This window comes from Ostrinia furnacalis, unplaced genomic scaffold (assembly GCF_004193835.3).
Source record: "Ostrinia furnacalis isolate ACB-3 unplaced genomic scaffold, ASM419383v2 OfSCF5129, whole genome shotgun sequence".
Taxonomy (NCBI): domain Eukaryota; kingdom Metazoa; phylum Arthropoda; class Insecta; order Lepidoptera; family Crambidae; genus Ostrinia; species Ostrinia furnacalis.
In genome coordinates, this window is record NW_021135368.1 from 606,641 (window position 1) to 631,055 (window position 24,415).

The 24,415-nt window shown below is 33.9% G+C and overlaps 5 protein-coding genes across 11 annotated transcripts in view; 3 read left to right on the top strand and 2 right to left on the bottom strand.

Moving 5' to 3' along the window:
* spin (lysolipid transporter protein spinster) overlaps nt 1-7,712 on the bottom strand; it is a 26,873-nt gene extending 19,161 nt beyond the window's left edge. For 2 of the 7 annotated variants that reach the window (XR_003656528.1, XR_003656529.1), the window contains exon 1: nt 7,192-7,712. Coding sequence is in view for 5 of the 7 variants with exons in the window: in XM_028315445.1 (XP_028171246.1) it covers nt 7,192-7,396 (205 nt within the window). In the remaining 2 variants the exon portion in view is untranslated. The remainder of the gene's footprint in view (nt 1-7,191) is intronic. The other 5 variants (XM_028315445.1, XM_028315446.1, XM_028315447.1 and 2 more) reach the window with 3 other exon arrangements.
* Nucleotides 7,713-11,126: 3,414 nt separating this feature from the next.
* On the top strand, nt 11,127-12,074 carry boca (LDLR chaperone boca). The gene is made up of 3 exons (XM_028315498.1): nt 11,127-11,334; nt 11,428-11,682; nt 11,771-12,074. The coding sequence occupies exons 1-3, from the start codon at nt 11,201-11,203 to the stop codon at nt 11,943-11,945; spliced, it is 564 nt and encodes a 187-aa protein (XP_028171299.1). The 5' UTR covers nt 11,127-11,200; the 3' UTR covers nt 11,946-12,074.
* Nucleotides 12,075-12,120: 46 nt separating this feature from the next.
* Nucleotides 12,121-13,749, bottom strand: RPA2 (Replication protein A2). The gene is made up of 6 exons (XM_028315497.1): nt 13,644-13,749; nt 13,479-13,561; nt 13,189-13,410; nt 12,819-13,004; nt 12,537-12,748; nt 12,121-12,411 (listed from the first exon to the last, which is right to left on the bottom strand). The coding sequence occupies exons 1-6, from the start codon at nt 13,651-13,653 to the stop codon at nt 12,327-12,329; spliced, it is 798 nt and encodes a 265-aa protein (XP_028171298.1). The 5' UTR covers nt 13,654-13,749; the 3' UTR covers nt 12,121-12,326.
* A 424-nt stretch (nt 13,750-14,173) lies between these two features.
* Nucleotides 14,174-18,225, top strand: Sas-6 (Spindle assembly abnormal 6). The gene is made up of 12 exons (XM_028315496.1): nt 14,174-14,389; nt 14,465-14,628; nt 14,699-14,855; nt 14,946-15,131; nt 15,338-15,495; nt 15,583-15,742; nt 15,953-16,021; nt 16,492-16,635; nt 16,806-17,013; nt 17,085-17,265; nt 17,428-17,543; nt 17,637-18,225. The coding sequence occupies exons 1-12, from the start codon at nt 14,285-14,287 to the stop codon at nt 17,792-17,794; spliced, it is 1,806 nt and encodes a 601-aa protein (XP_028171297.1). The 5' UTR covers nt 14,174-14,284; the 3' UTR covers nt 17,795-18,225.
* Nucleotides 18,226-19,091: 866 nt separating this feature from the next.
* Nucleotides 19,092-22,774, top strand: Lap1 (leucine rich repeat containing protein 7 lap1). The gene has a single exon (XM_028315504.1). It carries the CDS (start codon nt 19,301-19,303, stop codon nt 22,016-22,018), a length of 2,718 nt encoding a protein of 905 aa, XP_028171305.1. The 5' UTR covers nt 19,092-19,300; the 3' UTR covers nt 22,019-22,774.
* Nucleotides 22,775-24,415: the final 1,641 nt, after the last annotated feature.

Sequence of the window (24,415 nt, forward strand, 5' to 3'; positions counted from 1 at the left end):
ATCCATTACGTAATTTTAAACACCTGATGCACATGGGACTCAGGGATTATATCTTTACATTTATAAATCTCTCTAATCCTGCCAGCTATGAGCAATATTTGTGAACACATAAATCTACCACTGATCCAGTTTGATCCAGGCATTATTACGAGTTACGAGCGACCACGCTCCATCGATTAATAAAGGGAATAAAATGATAATTAAAAATAAACCATAGGGTCCATAGGAAGCCACGAAGGTCTTTAAATTAAGCGTTTAAATTATACAAGACGAATATGATAGTATGATAGCATGTAAATCGACGCAAGGAACCGATAAATTAAAGTTTTAAAGAATTTGTAGTTACACAATACATTAGCCATAGTAAAAATAAACTATCGTGCTATCGTCTAGTAGCTAGATTCTGACTGCGTAAGAGGTGCACGCCTTAATTCTATTTTTACCAACTTTGTATCGTCATAGAGTAGGTATTAATAAATGTTCTCCATTCACCCGGTCTGGATGTATCTAAAGAATTAGCTGTAAATAACCGTGCATAATGTCCCAGGAGGACAGGACCAATAATACTAACCAAAATATTGTTGGAAACAGGCGCGTCACCCTCGCGCCGCATATTTAACCCCTCACTGAGCGTGGCGAAGACCACGCAGTGTAAGTTTCCCATGTTTTATTCATTAAACGATGTGCACAGAGCACACGCGCTAACCCTGTGATGATTTAGTGTACAGAATGGGGATATAAAACCTTTTTTAGGGTTCCGTAGGAGGCAACAAGAATCGGTTATTATTATAACTTGTAGATTCTTGGTTTAGAGTAAGTAGGTAGGTACTTGATATAAATAGCAAACACTAGATACTAAAAAGTAAATTGTGGCATAAAATGGAGATGGTTCAAACTTCTTCATTCCATAATGTTGGGTCGGATGTCCTTGCGTGTTTCCTAAATATTGGATAGATGCCATGAATTCAGAGGTTTACACGAATAACATAATAAATAATGTATTATTAATGAAATTAAAAAACGTAGGCTATAAAGTTTAGTTTAAACAGCCTCTCTAACTAGACACGCATATTGTAACGGGTGACTGCGGAACGCGGAACCCTCTACGCGTTACACGACACGCACTTTGTCAGTTTTAACTTTAAAAAGTTTTTTTTTTAAATCTATTTGTTTAGTTAATAACTTATTATTGTTGTTAACATGGCTCATGCCCATGATGGGATTAAAAAATATATCTTGTAAATTACAAATTTTATTTATCCCGTAAAATACCTGTACAAATAAACGTCCTTTACGTTCTTAAGTAATAAAATAAGTACACACAAAGAATAAACCAATTAATTTAAACTTACATTGTTGTATTTGGATGCATTTGCATACAATTATAAACAAACTAGCTGACCCGGCGAACTTCGTACCGCCTTAGCGTAGAGATTTTCTTAATATTTTTTTCCGTAAGAACCATCCTTGGACTTCCACAAACATTTAAAAAAAAGAATTATCGAAATCGGTTCAGCCGTTCACACGTGATGCCGTGACAACGCGAAACGGGTTTCATTTTTATATATATAGATTACTAAACCAACTTTGACTTTTGAAAGTCATAAAGGCATGAATAGGCGATTTTTAGATTTAAAAAATACTCTTTCCATGATGAAAGAAAAGCAATTTACCTACTTTATGATGACGTTTTTCATTGCGATACCTACTTAATACAACTACTAAATCTGCTATCTGCTAAGCTTGTTACCAAGCAAGACTCATTAAATGTGTCTTAAATATTGTTTGTAACATAACATCTACCAGTAAAGTCGTACTTTCATCGTTTTATTTCATTGAACGTGTGAAGGTTGTACTCGACGTCATACTAGCGACTGTGTTCATAAGCAAACATTAACCTAGTAGTACGGCAGACGTCAAGATTTTTTATAACAATATTAAACACATGTAAGTATTCAGTTACGGACAATGGCAAATCAGATGTAAGCGACATGCACTTTACCTCGAAACAGCACGTATTGGCGACGAAATAATTGTACTTTTGGAGTACAGCTGTTAGTGTTGTGTACACTTGATGTGACAGCGAGAGAACTAATTTGAACAATATCGTCTCTGGCTTTTACCACTGCAACAATCTTGAAAATATTTTGGACTTGAAGGTTGGCGAATCCCCGGGGAAAGCCGATCTATCTTGGGAGTGTGTACTTATATCACAAACGTTACGTGATAGCTGATAGCCCCTCGCCAAACGAAATCCGAAGAGAAAGAGAGTAAGAGAAAAATTTACATCAGCCAGAATCGTTCGCCAGATATTGAAAAAAAAAAGAGTACGAATTAAATCATCAAGAAAATAAAAGGAATGAGACAAACGAACTCCATGAAAAAACGAAAGGCGAGGCTGATATAAAGAAACCTACAGATGAACCAGAAGAATAGAGTATTACCGAACGCTTTTCTAGAGAAACTTTATTAAGTCAGAGGGATATAATGACAACAATTTAATGACATGACAAAATAATTTTTCTTATATTCCTATTAATTCACGGTACAAAGATAATCATAAGAATCAAGGTTCAGTCATTTAGAAGCCCACATCACCCGACGATGCAATGGTACGATGATGACAAATCATTTTTTAATTTATCATACGTCATCTCGTTTACCATATCGATAGACGTTTTGTCTTGCATGAATCATAATACTCGTGTATATTCTTGTGTGTTTAACGTTATCACTCAAACGATTCAGTAAATTAGCGCAATTCGCGACCTTCCTCAACCGGTAGGCTTAATAAATAAAACAGAGATGAATCTTATAACAGATAAATTATCGTAGGTATTACTTAGTTTTAAACACTATCGTCATAATACTACGATATGATTATGTGATACAACGGCCACAGTCGACATGCATGCACAGTAATATCCTATTTTTAGCCTAGTAATTTGCTCTGTACTATTATTAGCTTGGCTAACAAATTACTATAAATAAACTACGATAAGTTACCGAATGTCATTAAACTTTATTGGGTATATTATCACCGTGTTAGTTTCAAATCAAGACCTGAGAAAAAAAAATCCTTGTTAAACTAATTATTCTAATGGCCTAAAAAATTATGCACGGGCTATCAACATCAGCATCATCAACGAACGATTAAAACCAACTTTGGGCAGCTGACAATTTTCCACTTCCTTGTAAATATTTTTTCGCTACAGCAGCTTGCTTGTAGCAAATTAGTCCTTTGATTACTTAAAGATTTTAATCAAGATAACGTCCCCGTAGTCCCCGACAACTTTAGTGCGGTGGCAACTTGTTGATCGGTCCCAAGGGAAATTAACCCCTCGACAAAAACTTCCATAAACCAATATCATTTGTTTTATGACGTGGCTAGGGATGGATAAATAAAACGCCTACTACCCTACCCTAGTCATCAGAACGATTTTTTACGAGAGCATTGCAATATGTATGCGGCTTGCACTTCTATTAGTGGAAAGCCTTACTACAAACAATCTATGAATAAATTGTTGCTAAGTAATAGAATGTTACGTAAACTAAAATCGATTAGGTACCTACATTCTTTGGATTCCCACCCAATGAATGTGGTCGATGTGAAGTCAGTGGTTTGGAAAATGTAACACGCACGTTGTATTGTAGTATTGAAGCGCGCACCGCACGTGAGCAGACATTGGAGATTAGTTCTCTGATTACGTGACATCGGCCCTTCCCAAGCGTTCAAGTCTTTCTCCGCATTGAAACAAACAACCATTTAGTAGACATTTATGGGCATAAGTAATGTAAGTGACAAAATACTAGCTTTTGACTGTGTGGCTCCTTATACATCATGATTCTGATGCGTAAGCTAAAAGCTCAGGATTTTGTAGAGTCGCGCACGCCGCCCACACAGTCGCAAGTCGCAACTTTCGGAACTGTAAATTCTCTAAAAACCTACTTGGGTGGGTACTGAGTGTTAATAGAAACTTAGTTGTTCCGGAACTTCTGGATTACCTTTTATTATCAGAGTCAATTACAATTTATAGGTAGGTAGGATCTACGTGTAGAGGTTGGTGTTACGACATTAAAAGCACTTAAAAGTTACTTGCACAAGTTGCACATTAAAAGGTAGAAAAGCCTACGATTGAATAAATTTAACGCAAAGGTTTTACGCGTTTTAAACGAACCATAAAATGTTATTCAATTTGATTTCAATTATTATGGTTCTTTTACGACGCGGCGACTCTTCGTACGATTGATAAGTCCCCTGGCCCACGCACCTTTCAATCCTATTATCGGTCGGTTCGTGCTTGAGAACAATTTAACGGCTGCCCGTGAATGCGCACCATCACGTCACATAGGCAAGTCACCCGTCAAACAATGGGCCACATACCAAGCAGTGTGGAATAGTGGACAAATACGGAACCCAGAGTTGATAAACTTAAAGGATTTTGTAGATTAAACGAAAATTTCGTAACTGTAGCTTAAACTTAGGTTAATTCCAGTTACTACAAAGATTAGATAATAAATCAAAGAGAAAAGCGAAGTTTGATAAAAGCAACTTAATCCGTTTATCAACACGATAATCGGCATAACAACATTCATTGTCTGGTACCTATGTTGCGTGCAGTTGCAATGCAACACAAGTTGTTATTTTTGTAGCGTAATGTAACAACAGAACTACTTAACTAAAAAGATAGGTAGGTAGGTGTACTTTAATGCACGGACCGGACACTGATGTTTTTCTGTCATTACAGCATGATTGGCTTGCTAAGCAAAATTTACTATCAATGGAAGCTTTAGTGTTTTATCATGATAAGATATTAAAATCAAACAATATCGCGCTAAAGTACTTACCTAAAACAGAGACTGACGCAATCTTTCCACCTATTGAATTTTGGATAATAATAATATCATAATCAGCATCGGATGTTCCACGGCGAGACGGACCCCGAGGTAGGAGGAGAATTTAGAGACACTACTGGCGAACGAAGTCCAAGTAAGGACAAAACTAGGACTTGATACGTGCGGGTTAATATTTGGGGACTATTCCAGGAAATTTTGGACATTCCATCAAAACAGGGTAGATTTTTATTACCACTGTAACTACTATATGTAGTTTGTTTTTAAGAAGCGATAGGTACTGTCTGAATTAAATATTTATAACCAACCATTATCAATGTAAGTATTTTGATATCATGGTGAGTTTTATTTAAAAATACGCACGTGCCGATTTAATAACTATGGATTAAACTGGGTCTTCATCTTCAATCTATAAACATAACATATCTAACAATAGGATACATGCCATTGTTGTCTATTAATTTAGGGTAAGAATACAAAATTTTAATTATTTTTATGTTTTGTGTTGTGTTACTTGTGCTTGACCCCATGAGAGTAGTCACGGGTTAACCAGGGTTAATAGCAGCAAGACAGAAGTTAATATCTTGTACCTACATCAGACATGACAATGATGGTGGGTGTGAGTACACTACTATCACTTATTAGCCAGTTTGAAGTAATGTATCACTAAAATCCGCGTTGGTAACGCGGTATCCTAAGTTAATGACATGACGCTACGCAACGCTACACCACGCTACACAATGTAATGTGATTAATGTACACATAGCCGTAGCCACTGTAGTCAGCCAATGAATACCGATCGTTTGGTGGCGCGGTCGCTGACGTAGCACGCCGGGATAGCACGTTCGAGCGCCAGCCGCCAACGCGCATCTATTTTGTGACGCTCGCTTTAGTTCGCCGCACATAAAAACGATACAATAACATGAACTCGAAAATGATTTTTTTTTTCGTTTTTCATTGCCAGTGTTCTTATTTATTGAAGCATAATAAACTGTTCATAATTACATAACTATTGGTTTTATACGGGGAATCATAAGATTAAAATTAATACAGACATTGAGAGCACTATTACCACTGATGTAAGGAGAAATTAGCTTTTTAACAATTTTTCTGTTACGATTTTAGAATAAGGCCAGTAAGGCTAATAATAATATTAAACAAATATAGGTAAGTACTTACATAAACATTAAATAACTCTAAACCTAATCTATATATATAAAAATGAAACCCGTTTTCCGTTGTCACGACATAACATGAAAACGGCTTGACCGATTTGGCTGATTTTTTTTTTGTAGTTTTCTAATACTCTGTACAAGGTTTTTACGGAAAAAAATATAAAGAAAATCTCTACGCTAAGGCGGTACGAAGTTCGCCGGGTCAGCTAGTTAATATAAATAATAATCAAGTCATAACACATGTAGGTAGTCATAATAAAGTGTAATTGCATGTCTGGCTGGATGCTTCCACATTCCATTTTCAAGATAGTGATTTGCACCTCTGACCTCATTGGTCATTACATACATGCCTCTAATCAGGAAGAGGTACTAGTATAACATGAAAATATCTAAATATGAAAATAGTTGGACTTGGTGAAATTGCAGCTCACTCATCCATCATAATGATATCAGTTTAAAATAATTCATTGCATGCAATCAGATAAAATTTAAAACAGAAAAACATTTAGAGTGAATATTTTACAGTTGGATCCCAATAAGAATTTTCAACTCAATATTTATTTAGAACTCAGATTCATCTTTACAAAGCTTATAAAAGTGGTGAGATTGGTAAAAAATAAACCATAAATATGTATAATGCCACAGATAGTACCTATTATGATATTATAACCATGGTTATGATGTAAAGAAGCAAACTTGTAGCATTAAAAACACTTCTATTAACACCTTTTTTTGATTAGATGAAATCTGAAATTATTGGAACCAACTAACCAGCAGCTTAGTTATATTGTGACTAATTAATGTTCCTTAATAACAACTCCATTTAAAATTGTGTACAAATTAAATGTTAGATGTTCGTAATCAAAGTAACTTCTTTTCTTGAAATTTGTTAGAAGATTAGATTCAATTAGTTGATAACTATATGATGTGTTACACTTTTTCAGCATTTAGTTTATTGACATCTCTTCAGAGCAAGTATCAAAATTAGGTCAATGTTTAGATTTTTTCTTCTAATTTACGAGTGGTTTCAACTGACTTTATTTTAGTAACTTGTGAAATACATAACTAGCTTGTTATTTGTAATGAATAAGTCAAGGTAACCAGACAATTTACGTAACCAGGTAACTAGCAGAGTAGTGCAAATAAATGAGCGGTCACTTACCTGCCAGGGTAAATCTGTCCATGTAGTTGATGAGATTGACGAAGCACAGTATTCCGACAGTCATGTATTCGACGAAGGTGACATCCCTCAAACTTTCGCTTCTCCTCGCCTGCTTCTCTTGCAGCAACGCCGTCGCCGACTCATTATCACTGTTAATAACTAGCTGCTGATTCGAAGTATTCGGAGATATGCCACTCTGGTCCATCGTGCCTACCTACACTGCACAAGGGCACACAATATTCTGTCTGTTTATTGATAGCGACTGCAACTTTCAGATTAATGAAATCGACCCCCGAAATTTTGTAAAATTGCACAGAAATAAAAAACGAATTCACTCACTGTATTATTCTACACAAACTTAAGTAAACTAGGCAATAACACGGCCTAAATGAAATTATAACAATTATATGTCCATATTTCCATAAAAATTATTCAAGAAATTTTAAAAACGAGACATGACGTTGGCACGTCGTGACAGATGACACTCGTATGTGTGAATGAATTTATGAATGACGTGGGTGAGTAGTAAAGACAACTGACGTACCACGCATGAAGCTAAAGATAAAAATGGAGGGCAAACTTGGAACAAAAACTTGAGTCAAATACCTACTTATATCTATCTCGCTCTCTGTGGCCCTACCTCTCTTTTTAGTGTGAACTGTAGTATTGCTATCTCCTGATTTAAATCTCCTAGTAAATTCTTCGAAATAGCCAATTCACTAACCAAATCATAAGTTAAACAAATAAATAATTAAATATTTGAACTACGATTACCTAGTTGAATTAAAAATCACAAAATTGTCGGCCGTTTAGGTTTAATGTGTTGGCGAATCATGGAATTACAATCCCAATTCCTGGGGAATCGGTACCATGTGGCAACATCGGCCCAATCCGGCCCATCATGGCGGTTGTTTACTATTTTGTTTATTATGCAGTTAATTTCGTTTGAGATTGTTTACAGGAAATAATCATTGTTTTATCACAAGAAATGATGCAAAATTTTGTAGTGCGTGGTTGCGGTAGTACGTGGTGTCCTGGAAGTGACATAAGATTCCACGCGTAAGTGTTTATTTCGTGATTTCCGACATTGGATCATTGTAAACATTTTTCACAGTAATTTCTTCCTAAAACGTTTTACCAGTATTTACACTTATCATTTTTAATGATACCTATGTCAAGAAATAAAGATTTTACATTGAGTTTCATTGAATTTGAGCAAATTTATATTTTTTGTTAATTTAGAAAGAGAGTCTGCCCACAGAGAGCGAGATAGTGATACATAGTTTGTGCTTCAAGTAGGTATTCGGAGTGTGGCCTCCATTTTTATCTGTAGCTTCATGGTACCACGCCACCGAATGAATGGAATTGGGAAAAGAATGAATGAATACGACTATAGTCATGCACCTTATTATCGATCGTTATACTATCGAGTTTATTTTTACCTTAATTTTGTACCTAGGCGCTAGAGGGGGGTCCCTAGACTAGACAATGCACTTTTTGATTGAGTCAAATGTCATCTGTCATAAGCTCCATACAAAAAAAGACTTTTCAACCATTTTTCGATTATAATATGCACTTTGTCTAGACCAGCGGTTCGAGAAAGGTGGTCCGCGGAACCCTGGGGTTCCGTGGAAAGGCCGCAAGGGTTCCGTAAAAAATATTATCCCACGTATCGTGACCGACGTTGTTCGCGCGCACCGACTTGTTTACGCACAAGGGAGGGGTAGGGCGTGCGGGCGGAGTAGTACGGGGGTTCCGCTAGGAAAAGTATAATCAATTAGAGTTCCTTGGCAAAAAAAAAATTGGGAAACCCTGGTCTAGACCCACCAATCCACCATTGAGTCAGTGGTTCAGTACCTACTTATCGTTTTATTCGATTCGATGTTTTTATTCAATTAGTTTGACTAAAATTGTTCTTAATAATAATATGAACTATTTTGATTTTTGAAAGATAATTAATTTTAGTTAGATGTGGCAAAACTTCATGCACCGTTGTATCCTGTTCACCGTAGGGTAAAGGTAGGGTAAAGTAGGACTAGCGGAACATTATTGACGTGTCGTCAGACACCATGGAACAGCCAGAACTGATTAGAGTGCTTACTACTCTATGTATTCTTCTGCCCACTTTATCTTTTTTTAGATTAATAATTACGTACTGATCTCCTTATACAGGGTGTTAGGTAAATGGGTATATGAGCCGACACTAGCCCATGTTAACATATGCATATAAATGGTATGGTTAAGTCAAAAATTTGATATCATCATTTTAATTATTTTAATTTTCATACAAATCTGATTTTATAAATTTTATTTTGTATGAACAATTAAAAAATTAAAATTATGATATCAAATTTCTGACTTCACCATACCATTTATATGCATATGTTAACAAGGGCTAGTGTCGGCTCATATACCCATTTACCTAACACCCTGTATATTTTTCTGGTCTTGTGAAGGATACTCGGTTTGAGCATAGCATTGACTAGTTCAAATTGAGCTACATTCTTTATTTTCTCACATAGTTACATGTACAAATGTACATGCATTTCATTATTTTTCTTCTTATCCCCAGAATTGTCATAATATTAAGACCATTTGAACGAGATTATTGTGTATTACAAAAAAACTTAGACGAAAAATACGTGTTTATAATGACATTTCCATAATAAATATCAATTTAAACAAGTGTTCAACGTCTGTTTAACTTTTTGTAATAAATCCACAATGTTTTTATTTAACAAATTTACCACCTGAGCCCCGATTACGGTAATTTTTAACGTCTCCAATCCAGACGCGCTTCATCGATTCTGCGATACGATTGGTCAAAACAGCTGACGTACGCTGGTTCTGTAACTATTGCCTGTACAGTGTGTCCGGCCTTATAGTGATTAATAGACATCGGATTATATGCATTTGCATTATTGCATATGCAAACGCATATAATGCTATTTTTATAGCGTTATTGCATATTTTGGTACTTTTTCATTGACAGTGCTTATTTTAGTATTTATACGTGTTAGACGTGTTGTACTTCGCCGCCGTCCCCACACCAAACATCAACACATCGCCCTCGCACGCACTGCGAGAGCGCATTGAGAGCGATCCGTACCAGTGTTGCCAGTCGGGTCTTGTCAGAAATTACCAGAAATATAAAAAAATGTTACCTTTTTGAATAAAAANATGAAGACCGAAAAGTGACCGGTCGTATAAAAACGTTTCCTGGATTTGCGTTTTATTATCGAAAAACATTCGCTAAAATTCATTTTTTTTAACAAACAATTAATATATAAACATATAAATCAAATTCATGTTTAAATGCAGTTAATGACATAATTTTTAAATTGTCACTATTAATATTTTTTACTATATTTATATTGTCACAAGAATTAATATATTTATATTGTCACAAGAATTACAACCAATAAGTACCTATATAATTAATTAATTATGTATTGTGAAAATAAAGTTAATTCTAATAATGTTTTTTTGATTGTGCATATTTTGTGCATATTTCGCCCTTTTTTAGTGCATATTTGCATGCATATTTTGGCATTTTGATAGTGCATATAATCCGATGTCTAGTGATTAAACTTTAACGGCGTAATCTATGGACAATTTTATCGATGAAAATACTTCAAATTTGGGGCTTGACCCATTTCTTGCAAAAATACGAGGATTTAAGTTTTTAATTTTTAGTTTTCACCTCTTCCTTCAAAAACAAGTGAAAACGTGGGTAACTTAACATTAATAAGCAAATATTTTATATCATGCGATAGCCAATAAAATTAATATAACTACCTTAAAGTTTGATCACTACATGCCCGGACACATTGTATAGTGAACAGACACTGCTAATTTCAAGATAAAGGCTATCGAGATAAATTTTATGTTGCATCACTAGAAAAAATATCCATCAATCTCATCATTCGTTCATTCATTCATTAGTTGATTTTTGTTTCGCGTAGACTTGCGGCAAACAAAATCTTATAAATTTTTATATTTCGTAAATATGGTGAATCAATTATTTATAGTAATTTTAATAGTATGTTTAAGTGGTAGCATAGCTAAGAAATATAATAATGAAGAAAAACCGGATTGGGCTAAGAAAGATATTCGTGATTTCTCTGACGCTGACATGGAACGGTAATTTTAGATAAATTTATGTAAATATTTGCCCGATAAAAGTCATAATTACATAGCTATCTGTGTACATTATCGTATTTCTTTAATTGACAGTCTCTTCGATCAGTGGGAGGAAGATGAGGAACCGCTGCCTGAGGATGAGTTACCAGAATATTTGCGGAAACCACCTTCCATAGACATGACTAAATTGGACATGAGTAGTCCAGAATCGGTTCTACAAGCCACTAAAAAAGGTCAAACGTTGATGATGTTCGTTACAGTAGCTAATAAACCATCTAAAGCTAGAACGGAAGAGTTGACCAAAATATGGCAGGCTGGTTTATGGAGTAACCATATACAGACAGATAGGTAAGGGATTATACATTGATACTTTTTTCCTTGTTCTTAGGTAGGTACCTGTTTTCTTTTGTGTATTTGATAATGAATTTGTTTTTAGGTATCTCATTGATGATGACCGAGCAATTTTCATGTTCAAAGATGGATCTCAAGCCTGGGCTGCCAAAGAGTACTTTTTGGAACAAGATGAATTGAAAGATGTTCAACTTGAGAGCCAAACGTATAATGGCAAAAACCCTGATGTTCGGAACAAAGCTGTCCGAGACGAGTTATAGATCTGTAAACATTCCTAGTCTCACATTCTCTAGTTTTAAAATGTTCGCTGATTGGTGATGCTTCCAACTCCATGATTTTATTGTCTATTTTTTATGTGTTTTGTCCATTACAGGAATACAGTGTTCTAAGTTGTAATTTAAAAATATTATGGAAATATGAAATAAAAAAAATATACTGATTTGGATTTTTTATTTTTGTTTGAAACAGTTTGAATAAAAAATAATAAGGCTTCTTTGAACATGGTTATTACAATCATTACATAACTAACAACACTGCACACGTTCATTTATAACAGTTTACACTTCATTGAATGGATTTCAAGTGTACTACTTCAGACTGCAGTATTGTTAGAAACATTGAAATCTGGTCGCAGCATACTTTTAGAAAGCATCTGTGGCACGGAAATGTTCTTCATCAATAGTAGAGTAGATATGGCCTTCGCCACACATCCATTCCAGAATATTCCTAAAATTGAAAAGGGACATTTATCATTATTTATGTATTGATATATTTTCAGAAATTCTATTCTACTGTTTAAAAATTAAGTCACTAAACAAAATCTATGAATAAATAATGTATTATGAACTTACTCAAATTCAATTTGAGCCATTCGGTCTTTCAGTGTAGCGTACATGTCTTGTTTACTGATTCCTTGCTCTAGAGTTGAGCTTCTAATTAAGTTGAAGACCATCATCTGTCGTGGATTCAATCCATTCACTGAGCCAGTGTTCTCATTTATTCCAACCATGGAGTTGGCTGGTAATCCACTTGTAAATGTTGGATTGTTAGTTGCAACTTTTTCCTGAAATTTTTGGGATTATAATTTACATTACAATTAACTTTCTTTTAATTAATATTAATTAAATACATACTTTCTTAGAATCTGCCTCCATTTTCACTTTATTGTTGATGCACTGAAGATAATGGAAAGTTATTGCATTGACATCAGTTACTGGCATAATTTTGAATGCCATCAGAACCTTTTTGCCTTTGTTTGTTTTAACATTTCCAAAAATCTGGACATAATCATTTACTTGAACCTTTGGTGTGGACTTATCCTGTAAGTACAAAGTAGGTAAAATAAACATGAATTATAAAATTGTATCAGATAGTCAAAAGCCCAACACAAGTGGGGCCACAAATAAGAGAGATACAGATTAATTGAATGAAACTGTTAAAATGTGGAATGTAAAGCTATAATAAATCAGATAGTCAAACTAAATCGTAGAGACAACAGCTTACATCTTCTTCCATTGCTTCTTGATCAATCCATAAGACTGCTCGCATTCTCCCTGTAATATCCTGAATAGTATATGTAATCTTGGAGCTCTGCATACGAATATTTCTAATACGAGCAAGTATTGACACAATTTGGATTTCAGTGCCCCAAATCTTAACTCCATCATCTCCACAGTGCAAGGCCTGTCTGATAACTATAGGTGCTGTACGTGAAACTCTTCGGCTCTGGAAAGAAGATAATAATTTATGTAAAAATTCAAGATATTCAATGTGATTGTAAACACTATACATACAGTTTTTTGGGCTTGACCAGGAGTGGTAGTGGCACCAAATTGACCTGGCGAGTTTAAAAACCCTCCTCCAACGACCGATTGATCTAGAATTAGATAAACAACTTGGTTAACATGTGGGGAACTTAACATTCTCGCATTGCGTACAAAACATTATATTTGACTAACCATTCCACATTTTGGTTAGTAACTTATTTTGTCAAGATCAAACCTAGGTCACAACACTCAGTTTTAAACAAATTGTATTGTTTTAATGCGTAATCTTGAACAAAAAAATAAGTCCGCCAAAACTTCACAAAATACCGGCTCAAATTGTCAGTCAATCATGTCATTAGTGTCAAAGTACAACTTTTTTACATAAATATTTGTCGAAGATGATATAATTTATCTAGGACCATTCTAAATTCTAATTTGAAAAATCCATTTTACAGAGAATGTTCTTTTGGGCCGTGCGTGTTTTCTTACCTAATTGAAGAAACTTCACCATTTAAAAGGTTCATTCATCCATGTGATGAAGCTATTATAAAATTATAAAAAAACTTCATGGGTTCATCGTAGTATTTATTAAATCTTTGGAACTCGTACTTAACGTATCGTATTATAATCGTATTGAACGTATCTCAAGGATAATTTTTGCCTGAAAGCACAAGAAAAAAAAAACTGTTAGTCAAACCCTGTCTCATCTGTGTTAGTCAAAGTCAAAATTGATAAACAGTCAACTGTCAAAACGGCACCAACAACAAACAAAACCCATCAGCATTTTACTTGATTTTACATAAAATAAAACAAGTTTGATTAGATTCGACAATATGTTTCATAAAGGCAAATATTATGTTACTTTTAAACGAGGTTTTGACGAACACAAAAAGGATATCATCGTTGTTGTCGATAAAGTTTTTGAAAAGGATTGTGTGGTTCGTAAGTTTCTTATTAGTGAAATGCTAACAAGTATTAATTAGATAGTTAACGAGCTTTTTATTATATTTCAGAAAATTACTCTATCAGATGAAGAAGACCCTGCATTTTTAAGCGTTCTTACGATTACTCGCAGTGATTATGAAGAGTTAAAGAAGCAACAGGGTCTTTTGATTGACTTCGATAATTTTCCATCACAACTAGTTAGATTATTACAACTAAGTGCTTCAAATAATATGTAAGTAGTCATACATTTTAATACCCATTTGACAAATTCATGGTTATCTAATCTAATAGTTTTTTTAAAGGTTTTTACAGATGCAGCAAACAAACCCGATCCAGTACTTTTTTGAGATTGTGGAGCATAATGAATTCAAACGATTAGTACACTTGTCATTACGGACGGGCCCGGCTACAGATGCGGATATCAAGCAACATATGGCTGAAACAATTAACAATTTAAAAGTTAGTTTAACTTATGATTATTTGTGACTAAGCATTGATAACTAAAATTGTATGATTAACTAATAATTTAATTAACAATCCAACTTTCAGAAATCCTTATCAGCTCACAAAAATGCAGCTACAAGTAGTGATGCACTTTGGAACGATAAATGTATAAATTTGGAACGGAAAGTTCATGACTTGTCTCATGCTTTAAATAAAATGGAGGAAGATAAAGCTAGGAAAGAAATGGAGTTTCAAGATCTAATTAAACAGGAGAAAGAAAGATTATTTCAGGTAGATTATGCACATTTTCTGAGTAACCTAACTGAATTTTAAGTAGTTTAAGAAGTCTTGTTTAAAATGTTGGTTTCCTGTTGGGTGTATAATAATCGCCATTATTTTCTAAAAGTAAATAATTGTTGGACTATACTGGTAGGCAAAGCTTAGTTTTATTTGCTCTGACTGTCAAGTCTCCTTAAAATGGAATGACTGTTATCTAGGAAAGACAGCAATGGCAAAAGAATGCTGAATTAAATTCAAACAATCAGCTTGCTGTAACCCAAGACAACTTGAACAGAAAAGATAGACAAATTGATGAATTGAACTCAATTTGCAAACAACTCAAGGAAAATATTCTACATCTGGAAAATCAGTTGAGGTTTGTAGTTATTTTCAAATGCATTACTATTTTTTGGTTTTATATCTTTTATTTTAAATTATAAAAATTATTTTATGATAATTACAGTGACAAATCTCAACGTTTGAATGTATTAGAAACTGAAGTACAGAAAACTCACATAGAAGTAGCTACGATGAAAGCAAAAAATGTATCTTTAGAAAGAGACATTTCAGATAAAGAAAAGTTGTGTGCACAATTGAGTAGTAAATGTGTCTATATGGATCAGGTAATAAAATTAAACACCCTCAAATAATAACATGTTTTCTATGTAATAAGTACTTATGTATTTACAAAGAAAAGTATTTGAGTATGTTAATATCCGTTGTCTAGTACCCATAGTACAAGCTTTGCTTAGTTTGGGACTAGAAGCACAGTGTAAAATGTCCAAGGATATTTAAATTTAAATCTATCTATTTGATAACACTATTTCTTACAGACTATAAAAGACAATGCAGACACCATAAAGGAGTTGAACACATCTCTTCAAATCATAAAGAAGGAAAAGGTTTGTAAGAGATAATATATTTAAGAAGCTTTTTGTGGTATAGTCTGCGCGGAAAGCTAGGCACCGCCCGAGGTAGGTGCGCGGTGACACGGGGGAGGGCGCGCCATTGAGAAGATTTGCGCTTTGTCAACGGCATAGTGTCTCACCGCGCACCTACCTCAGGCGGTGCCTAGCTCTTCCGCGCGGACTATACAATATCCTTACCTGCATTTTCTCAAGGGTTTCACCTAGCTCATATGACTGTGATAATTTCCCTATCTTAATAACTCGATAATTATACGAAAATGAATTAAATATTATTATTTTTATGAGTTTTATTAATCCTCGAAGATGATTTCTTCGGTACTGACGACTGACTCACGGGCCTAGGCCAAGTGAGCCGCGTTTGCTGGATTGGGGTTTTGGGAATTGTCGTCCTGCAAGAACTTCCTAACTATACGACAATTATTATTATTAATGAATATTTTCAGGCCAGCTTGGAAGAACGTTTGGCACTAAGTGAGTCATTGGCAAACAAAAACAATGAAGCTGCACATTCTACATCAGAACAGCTCTTGAAGGCCAATCAAATAATTTCAAAACAGAACTGTGACCTCATAGAAATGAAGGAAAAGGTATAAAAACAATAATCTGAAAAATAAGTAGGCTAACCTCGGCGCGCGCCTTTGGCGTGCGAAGTCAGAACTTAATATTATAATTAACAATAAACTATGTATTTGTTGTAGGGTTTTATTCATGGTTATAATGGTAAGAAGTATTTTACAAGTTATATTTTTGTCCACAGTTGCTATGTAGAACTGCCATTGCATTGGAACAAGAAAAAGTTATTGAGAAGTACACAAAAGAAATGGAAGATTTAAAATCAGAAATTGACTCCACCAATCGGACTATGCTGAAATTAAAAGAAGAACTTAATGCTCTAGTTGAAAAATATCAATCTAATGAGCAAGCCCTCAAAGATCGAGATGAAACAATAAAAAATAATAATATGGGTAAAATAATCATATAATTTATTTATTTCCACCTTTGTTTACAAAAATAATATTTACAATTTTTATTTTAGTTATTCAATGGCTGCATAAAAAAATGGAAGACAGTTGTGCGCCGGCCGATGGAATTCATCAAAAGTATAGACATGGTATACACACCGCAACTAGTTCCACCCCTTACTTTTTACCAAGAAGCAGTCAAAATAATGTGTCTGAGATGTCTGACATGTCTATAAATTTTTATGCGAATTCAAAGTAAGATTTATTTTCTAGGTAAAAGTAAATTTTAAAGTTTAGTTTTTAAGTCATTTGAAGTTTTTTATAAGTAGATAGTAGTAGGTAGATAAAATTACTTACTAGTTATCTAAAAAAAATGTAAAATAATGCAGCAAAATGTATAATTTATATAAATTTCAGATCAAATATAGAAGAAAGTCCAGGTCCCCAAGTTCAAGAAAACAGTGGAAAAGTAGGTCTCGATCCAAGATATTTGAAGCCTGCAACAGAAGACACCAATAAAAATGTTCCAAAAGGTGTTTAAACAAGTTTTGATATAATTTTAATTATTTAAATTACATTTTTTAGAAATGAATCTATTGTTAAATAAATCATGTCTTTATTTTCAGACACTACTTCCAAGCAAAAAAATACGGACATGACCGCAAATAATATTAGAGGAAAAGAAAACAAAATAGTCACTTTACCGAAAGTTGATTATAGAGAAAAGAAAACGTCTAGAGCTTCAACCTACAAAGCGACGCCAGTATCTGCTTATTTTCCTTGAGTGATTACATGATCAAGTTGTAACGTATTTGCGGACAGAAAATATTAGCCAGTTGCTGGCGTAATTTTCTACCTACTACTGTATAGGAATAGGGTGGATAAGGATGTAAAAAATGTACAGTGGACAGCAAATCAGAATTCACATTGTGGTTGCAATATCGCACCTATTGCAACTATAATAAATACCATTATGTAGGATGTTATAGGTTGCGCAACGAAAGTTGAGGCGAACACATACTCAGACTGATTTAATATAAAGAACACAAATCAGTCAGAATAATTATGCAAGATTTCAGCGCGACAAGCGTATGCAGATAGAAATCTTTGTTAGTGTTGATCGCCTCAACTTTCGCTGCGCGAACTATAGCGTGCCTATAGCTTGCTTAAAATAATATTATTATTAGACCAATATAGTATATTAAGTTACTGTCACTCTGGTTCTTATTTTTTCTACCTTTGAGACGAAATTTTAAAACGAAAAGGCAATAATCCACGTATGCTACTGGCACTGAAGGACACTACAAATTATTAGAGCCAAGAGGATGAGGAACGTAGACGCGTCTGCAACCGCTTATACAGGGTGGAATTTTGTAATGCCACCTGGAGGGAAAGTACTCTTAATACTGTAGTAGAAAATTTTACTCAAAGGAATTTAGGAAAAGAAAAAGAACTGCATTCAAAGATTTCTAAAAAATTGCTTGCCACACCCGGGAATCGAACCAACTAAAATCTGTTAAAAATTACACCTTTATTTTTATTACATCGATCGTTAGGGTTAAGTATACGGATAAAATCTCTCTAACAAACTTGATAAATCAAATGAAAGGAAAACCATGAAATCTTAAATTATTTTAGTTATGTACAGGAAATTGTGTAGTATGGTAGAGAATTTTCGAAAATTTTTTGAAAATCTTTGAATGCAGTTCTTTTTCTTTTCAAAAATAAAGGAATGTTTTCTTTCAGTAAAATTTTCTTTCTACAGTATTAAGAATTAAGAGTACTTTCCCTCCAGGTGGCATTACAAAATTCCACCCTGTTTAAACTTTTATTATAATAAAATTATGTTGTATCTTCTCCCATCACTTAAATATGAAAAAAAAAAACAAATAGAATTATTTCGTTTTTATCGTATCTCTATCGTTCTCCACAGACCAAGAATTTGATACGATGCTGTGCATGGGGTGAAAAGTATCGAATTGTAGTCAGTCACTCACATAAAAGGAATATTAACTTTATGGTCACTCACATAGAGAAAAGTAAGTAATACATGTCACTCAGTTTTATTAATCTGTGCAATGTGGTTGATGGTTGATTTTTGTTTGAGTGATTCACCTCGCAGAAAGTCAGAAATATTTTCTAAAATTTTGCATTTTGAATAAACTGAAGCAATGACAATTAGTTGAAAATGAAAGAAATTATAATTTCATACAACGTTTAAATCAAAACAATCATCGCTTTGATTGATTTTAATTATTTTCAACTGTGGATTGTGTTTGTGTTGAACAAGATGCCATTCGATTTTTTGTGTTGTGTTAGACCTGGAGTGGAAGACGTGGTTGAACTGGATTATTCACATCAGTCTCTATCAGACGTTCCTTCGGACGTGTTTGTTTACGAGAGGACCCTCGAAACTCTGTATTGTCAAAGCAACCGTATCACTGAACTACCACGCCAACTTTTCATGTGCCATGGTTTAAAGTATTTAGACCTTAGTGATAATGATCTCCAAGCCATACCAACTGCCATATCATCCCTGGTAAATCTTCAACATTTTAACGTCAGCAGAAATACTCTAACTGTTATTCCAGAAACTATGAAAGCTCTGAAGTATTTAATGTTTTTAGACCTGAGCGTGAATCCATTGGAAAAACTTCCAGATGCTATTACCAATTTGATTGCATTACAAGAACTATATCTTAATGATACCTACCTAGAGTACCTTCCAGGCAACTTTGGTCGTCTAGCCAGTTTACGCATACTTGAACTGAGAGATAATTATCTAATGATTTTGCCAAAGTCTCTTTCAAGATCAACAGAATTACTGAGATTAGATATTGGACAAAATGAAATTCAACAGTTTCCAGAAGTTATTGGAAGATTTTTAAAACTAAGAGAATTGTGGCTAGACAGTAACAGTTTGACAAGTATTCCAGCAGCTATAAAACCATTGGAATGTTTGATTCATTTGGAGGCCAGTAACAATATGATAGAAGAAATAGCCCCTGAGATTGGTTACTGCACACAGCTAGTAGATCTGAGTTTATCAATTAACAGTTTGACTCAACTTCCCGACAGCATTGGGCAATTGAGCAACTTAACAACTTTGAAACTAGACAATAACAGATTATATTGCTTACCAGACAGCCTTGGACAGTTAGCTAACTTAGAAGAACTGATGCTTATGTGTAATTATTTAGAAAAAATACCTTCTTCTATTGGTCTCCTAAGAAAATTACAATACCTGAATGTTGATGAAAATATGCTAAGAGCTATTCCTCCTGAAATTGGAAGTTGTACAAAGCTGTCAGTTTTATCAGTACGGGCAAATAAAATTAATAAAATCCCTCCAGAAATTGGCCATTTATCTTCGTTAAGAGTTTTAAACTTGGTGAGAAATTCACTGAGCTATCTTCCCCAATCTTTGTTAAATTGTGATAATTTAGTGGCCCTTTGGCTGTCTGAAAATCAAAGTAAACCTTTAGTGCCTATGCATTCTGAAGTAGACCCTCATACTTATGAGCAAGTCCTTACGTGTTTCCTCTTCCCCCAAGTGCCTTTAACTCCTATGGAAATCAAGCCTGACATTGAGAAACCTGAAAGCTCAGAAGCGCAAACATCCGCAAGACACATAAGTTTTGTAGATATGAAAGCTACAACTAAAATTCCTGAAAAGCCTGGACAATTACGAAGGGCACCTACCCCATACCCTAAGGAGCTGAGAGCCCTGGCTAAACATGCTAGAAATATTCATAAAGATGGTGCTCAAGATGTATCTCCACCCATGCAAAATACAGTGCATATCAAAGCTGCCAAAATAACCCCCACATTGCAACAAAGATTTGCATCAGACAATAAAAAGCAAACAGAAAATACAGCCAAAGATAATGTAGATGGTGCTAATCAAGATCAAATGAAAATGTCAGTGTATGATAATCTTCCTACTGAGAATGCTTATGACCGACCTTTGGATCTTGCATATGAACAAGATAAAACATATAAGAGCGTAGATCATGCTTTATATCCTGAGAATAATGGAACTGTTAAAAATGAACACAAGGGAGAAATATCAGATCACTATATTTTAAATCAAAGATATACTGCTGCAAAACCAAATGATTATATGGATAGGTCAACTGTTTCTATACCTCAAAATATATATGGAGCACATGTCGATCACAAGAATTATCAAGTTCCTAATGAGAGTAATTACCGTAGCAGTTTAGATGACTCTAGAGGGCGCTTTCAAAGATTAAGCCTTAGCTCTCAAGATAGACATTCTAATAATGATACTATGCTTCCACCACATTTTGATGATAGACCATACAATCCTAGAACTGGTATGGAAAATATTCACAAATTTGAACCCATGTATTCCAAAAAAGATCACATGGCTTGCAATCCTGTACCTGATGGAAATTATCATGAGAGTGTTTATGATGGTGATAACTATGCACAGGCAAAAGAGAAAATATATGGACAGAGGAATTATGATACATACAACTATCTTCCCCATGGCAGTTGTGAATTAAGTCCAAGAGTACACACTGTCAGTCAAGTGGTCAGCTCTACTACTATGCCAAATTTAAGCAAATATAATAACATGTATGCTATACCTGGAATGGATAGTCGTCAATACCCAACTTCTACACCAAATGCAAACATGTACAATGTATCAACGTCTAGCCCCACATATGTATCGTCTCAATCGCCAGAGCTCTACTCACCAACTGGGCATACAAATACAACTAATCCATATCGAATGACGGACACTCCGCTCATATCTGATGATGGCAGTTATAGTCATGTGCATTCTCCAACAAGTCAGAATATGTTTGACTTGTATGACGTTCTACCAGCTGCTTCCAATACCCCCAGTATTATTAGTCACAGACATAGCCCTAGTGGATTATCTGAACCAGTGTACGGCCGTGGTCAGCCCCCCCCATATCACATTGCAGCTCCATACACTAAACATGCACAATATTTTAATGGGACTGGAGGATAGTGGTGAAAACGAAAGAAAACCTTCAAGTTTTCTTCCAAGTGTACAGTCTTATGAACATTATTAGTACCTACATGATATGACATATTCACTGGAGTTTCCAATGCTAGTTTTTCCACAGTATTTATGATTTTTTTTGGAAATTTCAATGTTATACCTATTTTATCCCGAAAATTGCGGGACCATACATGAACCGGAAGTCTTGGATTGGATACTCTCTCATATACCTACTAGGCGTGTTCCAGAATGACATGTTAAAACTATTTTCTAACATAAAACTAGTTCCAAGAGACTGGTTAATCTCTTATCAAGGCAAATAATGTAATAAATTCTGGAATACTATATTACCATAGATCACATTGTTTGTGACACCATACTTTGCCTAAGTATTTTCATGTCATTACTAATATGTTTTATATTGTGCAATTTAAATGTGATATGTATAATAATAATGTTGAATGTAATTTTAAGGTGCTAAGTGATGGATTATAAAGTTGGGTTACCTATTACAATATTTTATGAAAGGGTTGAATTTATAAAAGGGATAAAATTAGGCATTCAAAATGATTAAATGACATTTAGGGGAGCAGCATGTTAAATATGCACTACTTATAATGTAAAATTTTTGTAGGTACTACTCATGTACGACTTGTAACAACCATGTTGTATTATAAAAATACTTTTTATGAAATTAGGTAAATGTTGAATAAAATATTGTGTAGTGCAAAGCTTGTTTGACAAAATATACCTACCTAATAATATATTATATTATTATTATTTAAATTTTAAATGGACATAATGTCGATCCACATTTAGTTTATTTTTAAAAAGCTTTAATTATTTTTAGTTCTTTATTATAAAGTTACATGCATGTTGACCATTAATACTATAAAATTAGATTTCCATACTAAATGTCATTTAAAACTAGTGTTCAATGTGCGTGTAACTTTTATTACAAAGGGGATTAGCATATAAATCATCTACGCTGTGTTGATCATTCATTGATCAACAAAGTGTATTATAATATTACATATTACAAACTAATTATTAAACTTATTTTTGGATGATTTTGTTATTTTTGTATTGTAAGTACCTATATCGGTACCATTTTTTTATCTTTAAAAATAAGTAAGTACTACTAATATACTGAGGGGTAGGTTCATAATATTCTGCAATAATTTTTCATAATATACCTACCTACTAAAATAGTAGGTACTAATTCTGTTCTGTGTGCTTGTTTGTGTTTCGTTTTATCCATTGTTATTTACGAATAGGTACTACGTAAAATAATGATATGATGGAAGTCACAAAGGGTTCAAAATAGCACTCGGACTTATCTATGAGTCTTTTCTATGGTCGTACCTCAATACTATTAATCTTATCGTATTAATATCATCCTATCAAGCGTCTAGTGTCACAAATATTTAATGTCTGTAGTATCAATTTTACCTATTCTAGGTACGTACCCAATTTGGAAATCGTAAATTCATGAAAGTGATAAATATTTCTAGTTTCATTTATACAATAATATAACTTAATAAAAACTTCTATAGATGACAAGTTATTAAATTCGAGTCTACTCTGGAACAGTACTTCATTTTAAATGGCATTTAGATTTAGACCCGTATTCATAAACATTACTTTGAGGTCTCATAGTGCGCGTGGACGCACATGGTCACACACGAACCAATCACATAGCTTTATTCAACGCTGTGCGTTCGATTTGCTGCTTTACTTAAGCGAGCATCGTTTGTGAATACGGGTGTTAGTATCTCAGTAGCGACTAGAACAAAGTATGACATATTTTGAATCGACGGGATAAAAAGTTTATTGGGCGCCATAACCATTCATTTAAATTCAAAAAAATTCATTTAATAGCAAACATATAAAATGAAAACGCAGTGAAAATAATTAAGTATAATGTAAAACGCCGCAATGAGTACTTTGTTTAATGAAGTAGTGTTATAAATAACTAAATTTTGTGAGGCAAAGGTACTGCCGTCCGCCGATTATACTTATCAGATCGCTTATTTCTACCATCTACTAAATTATCAATATTTGTCGTTTAAAATTGCGAATATTATAAAGTATTTAAATAAGTATAATGTGTAACTATGGATAACTACATTTTATAATGATATATTTTTGTATAATAACATTTTATTGCATTTATTTATTCTTTTTATAATATCTCATTAGAATCCACCGCTACCTATTTTTCTTTTCATACATATCTTCATAATCATTAAGGCATATAACATTTCCGTTAAGATATAAATATACTTAAATAAAAATATTTTTTTTACAATCGTCGTATAAAAACTATAATTCTGGTACTTACTTGATATGTACGTAATAAATTACTTGAAAAAATCTAGTCATATTAATAATTACTTACTA

Coding starts and splice junctions, on each gene's coding strand:
- Lap1 (XM_028315504.1), top strand. CDS start 19,301: ATGCCATTCGATTTTTTGTGTTGTGTTAGACCTGGAGTGGAAGACGTG.
- Sas-6 (XM_028315496.1), top strand. CDS start 14,285: ATGTTTCATAAAGGCAAATATTATGTTACTTTTAAACGAGGTTTTGAC. Junction 14,856..14,945: donor AAACAATTAACAATTTAAAA/GTTAGTTTAACT, acceptor TCCAACTTTCAG/AAATCCTTATCAGCTCACAA. Junction 17,544..17,636: donor CAATAAAAATGTTCCAAAAG/GTGTTTAAACAA, acceptor CTTTATTTTCAG/ACACTACTTCCAAGCAAAAA.
- RPA2 (XM_028315497.1), bottom strand. Junction 13,005..13,188: donor AAGAAGCAATGGAAGAAGAT/GTAAGCTGTTGT, acceptor TTGTACTTACAG/GATAAGTCCACACCAAAGGT. Junction 12,749..12,818: donor TGGAGGCAGATTCTAAGAAA/GTATGTATTTAA, acceptor CAAAAATTTCAG/GAAAAAGTTGCAACTAACAA.
- boca (XM_028315498.1), top strand. CDS start 11,201: ATGGTGAATCAATTATTTATAGTAATTTTAATAGTATGTTTAAGTGGT. Junction 11,335..11,427: donor TCTGACGCTGACATGGAACG/GTAATTTTAGAT, acceptor TTTAATTGACAG/TCTCTTCGATCAGTGGGAGG. Junction 11,683..11,770: donor AACCATATACAGACAGATAG/GTAAGGGATTAT, acceptor ATTTGTTTTTAG/GTATCTCATTGATGATGACC.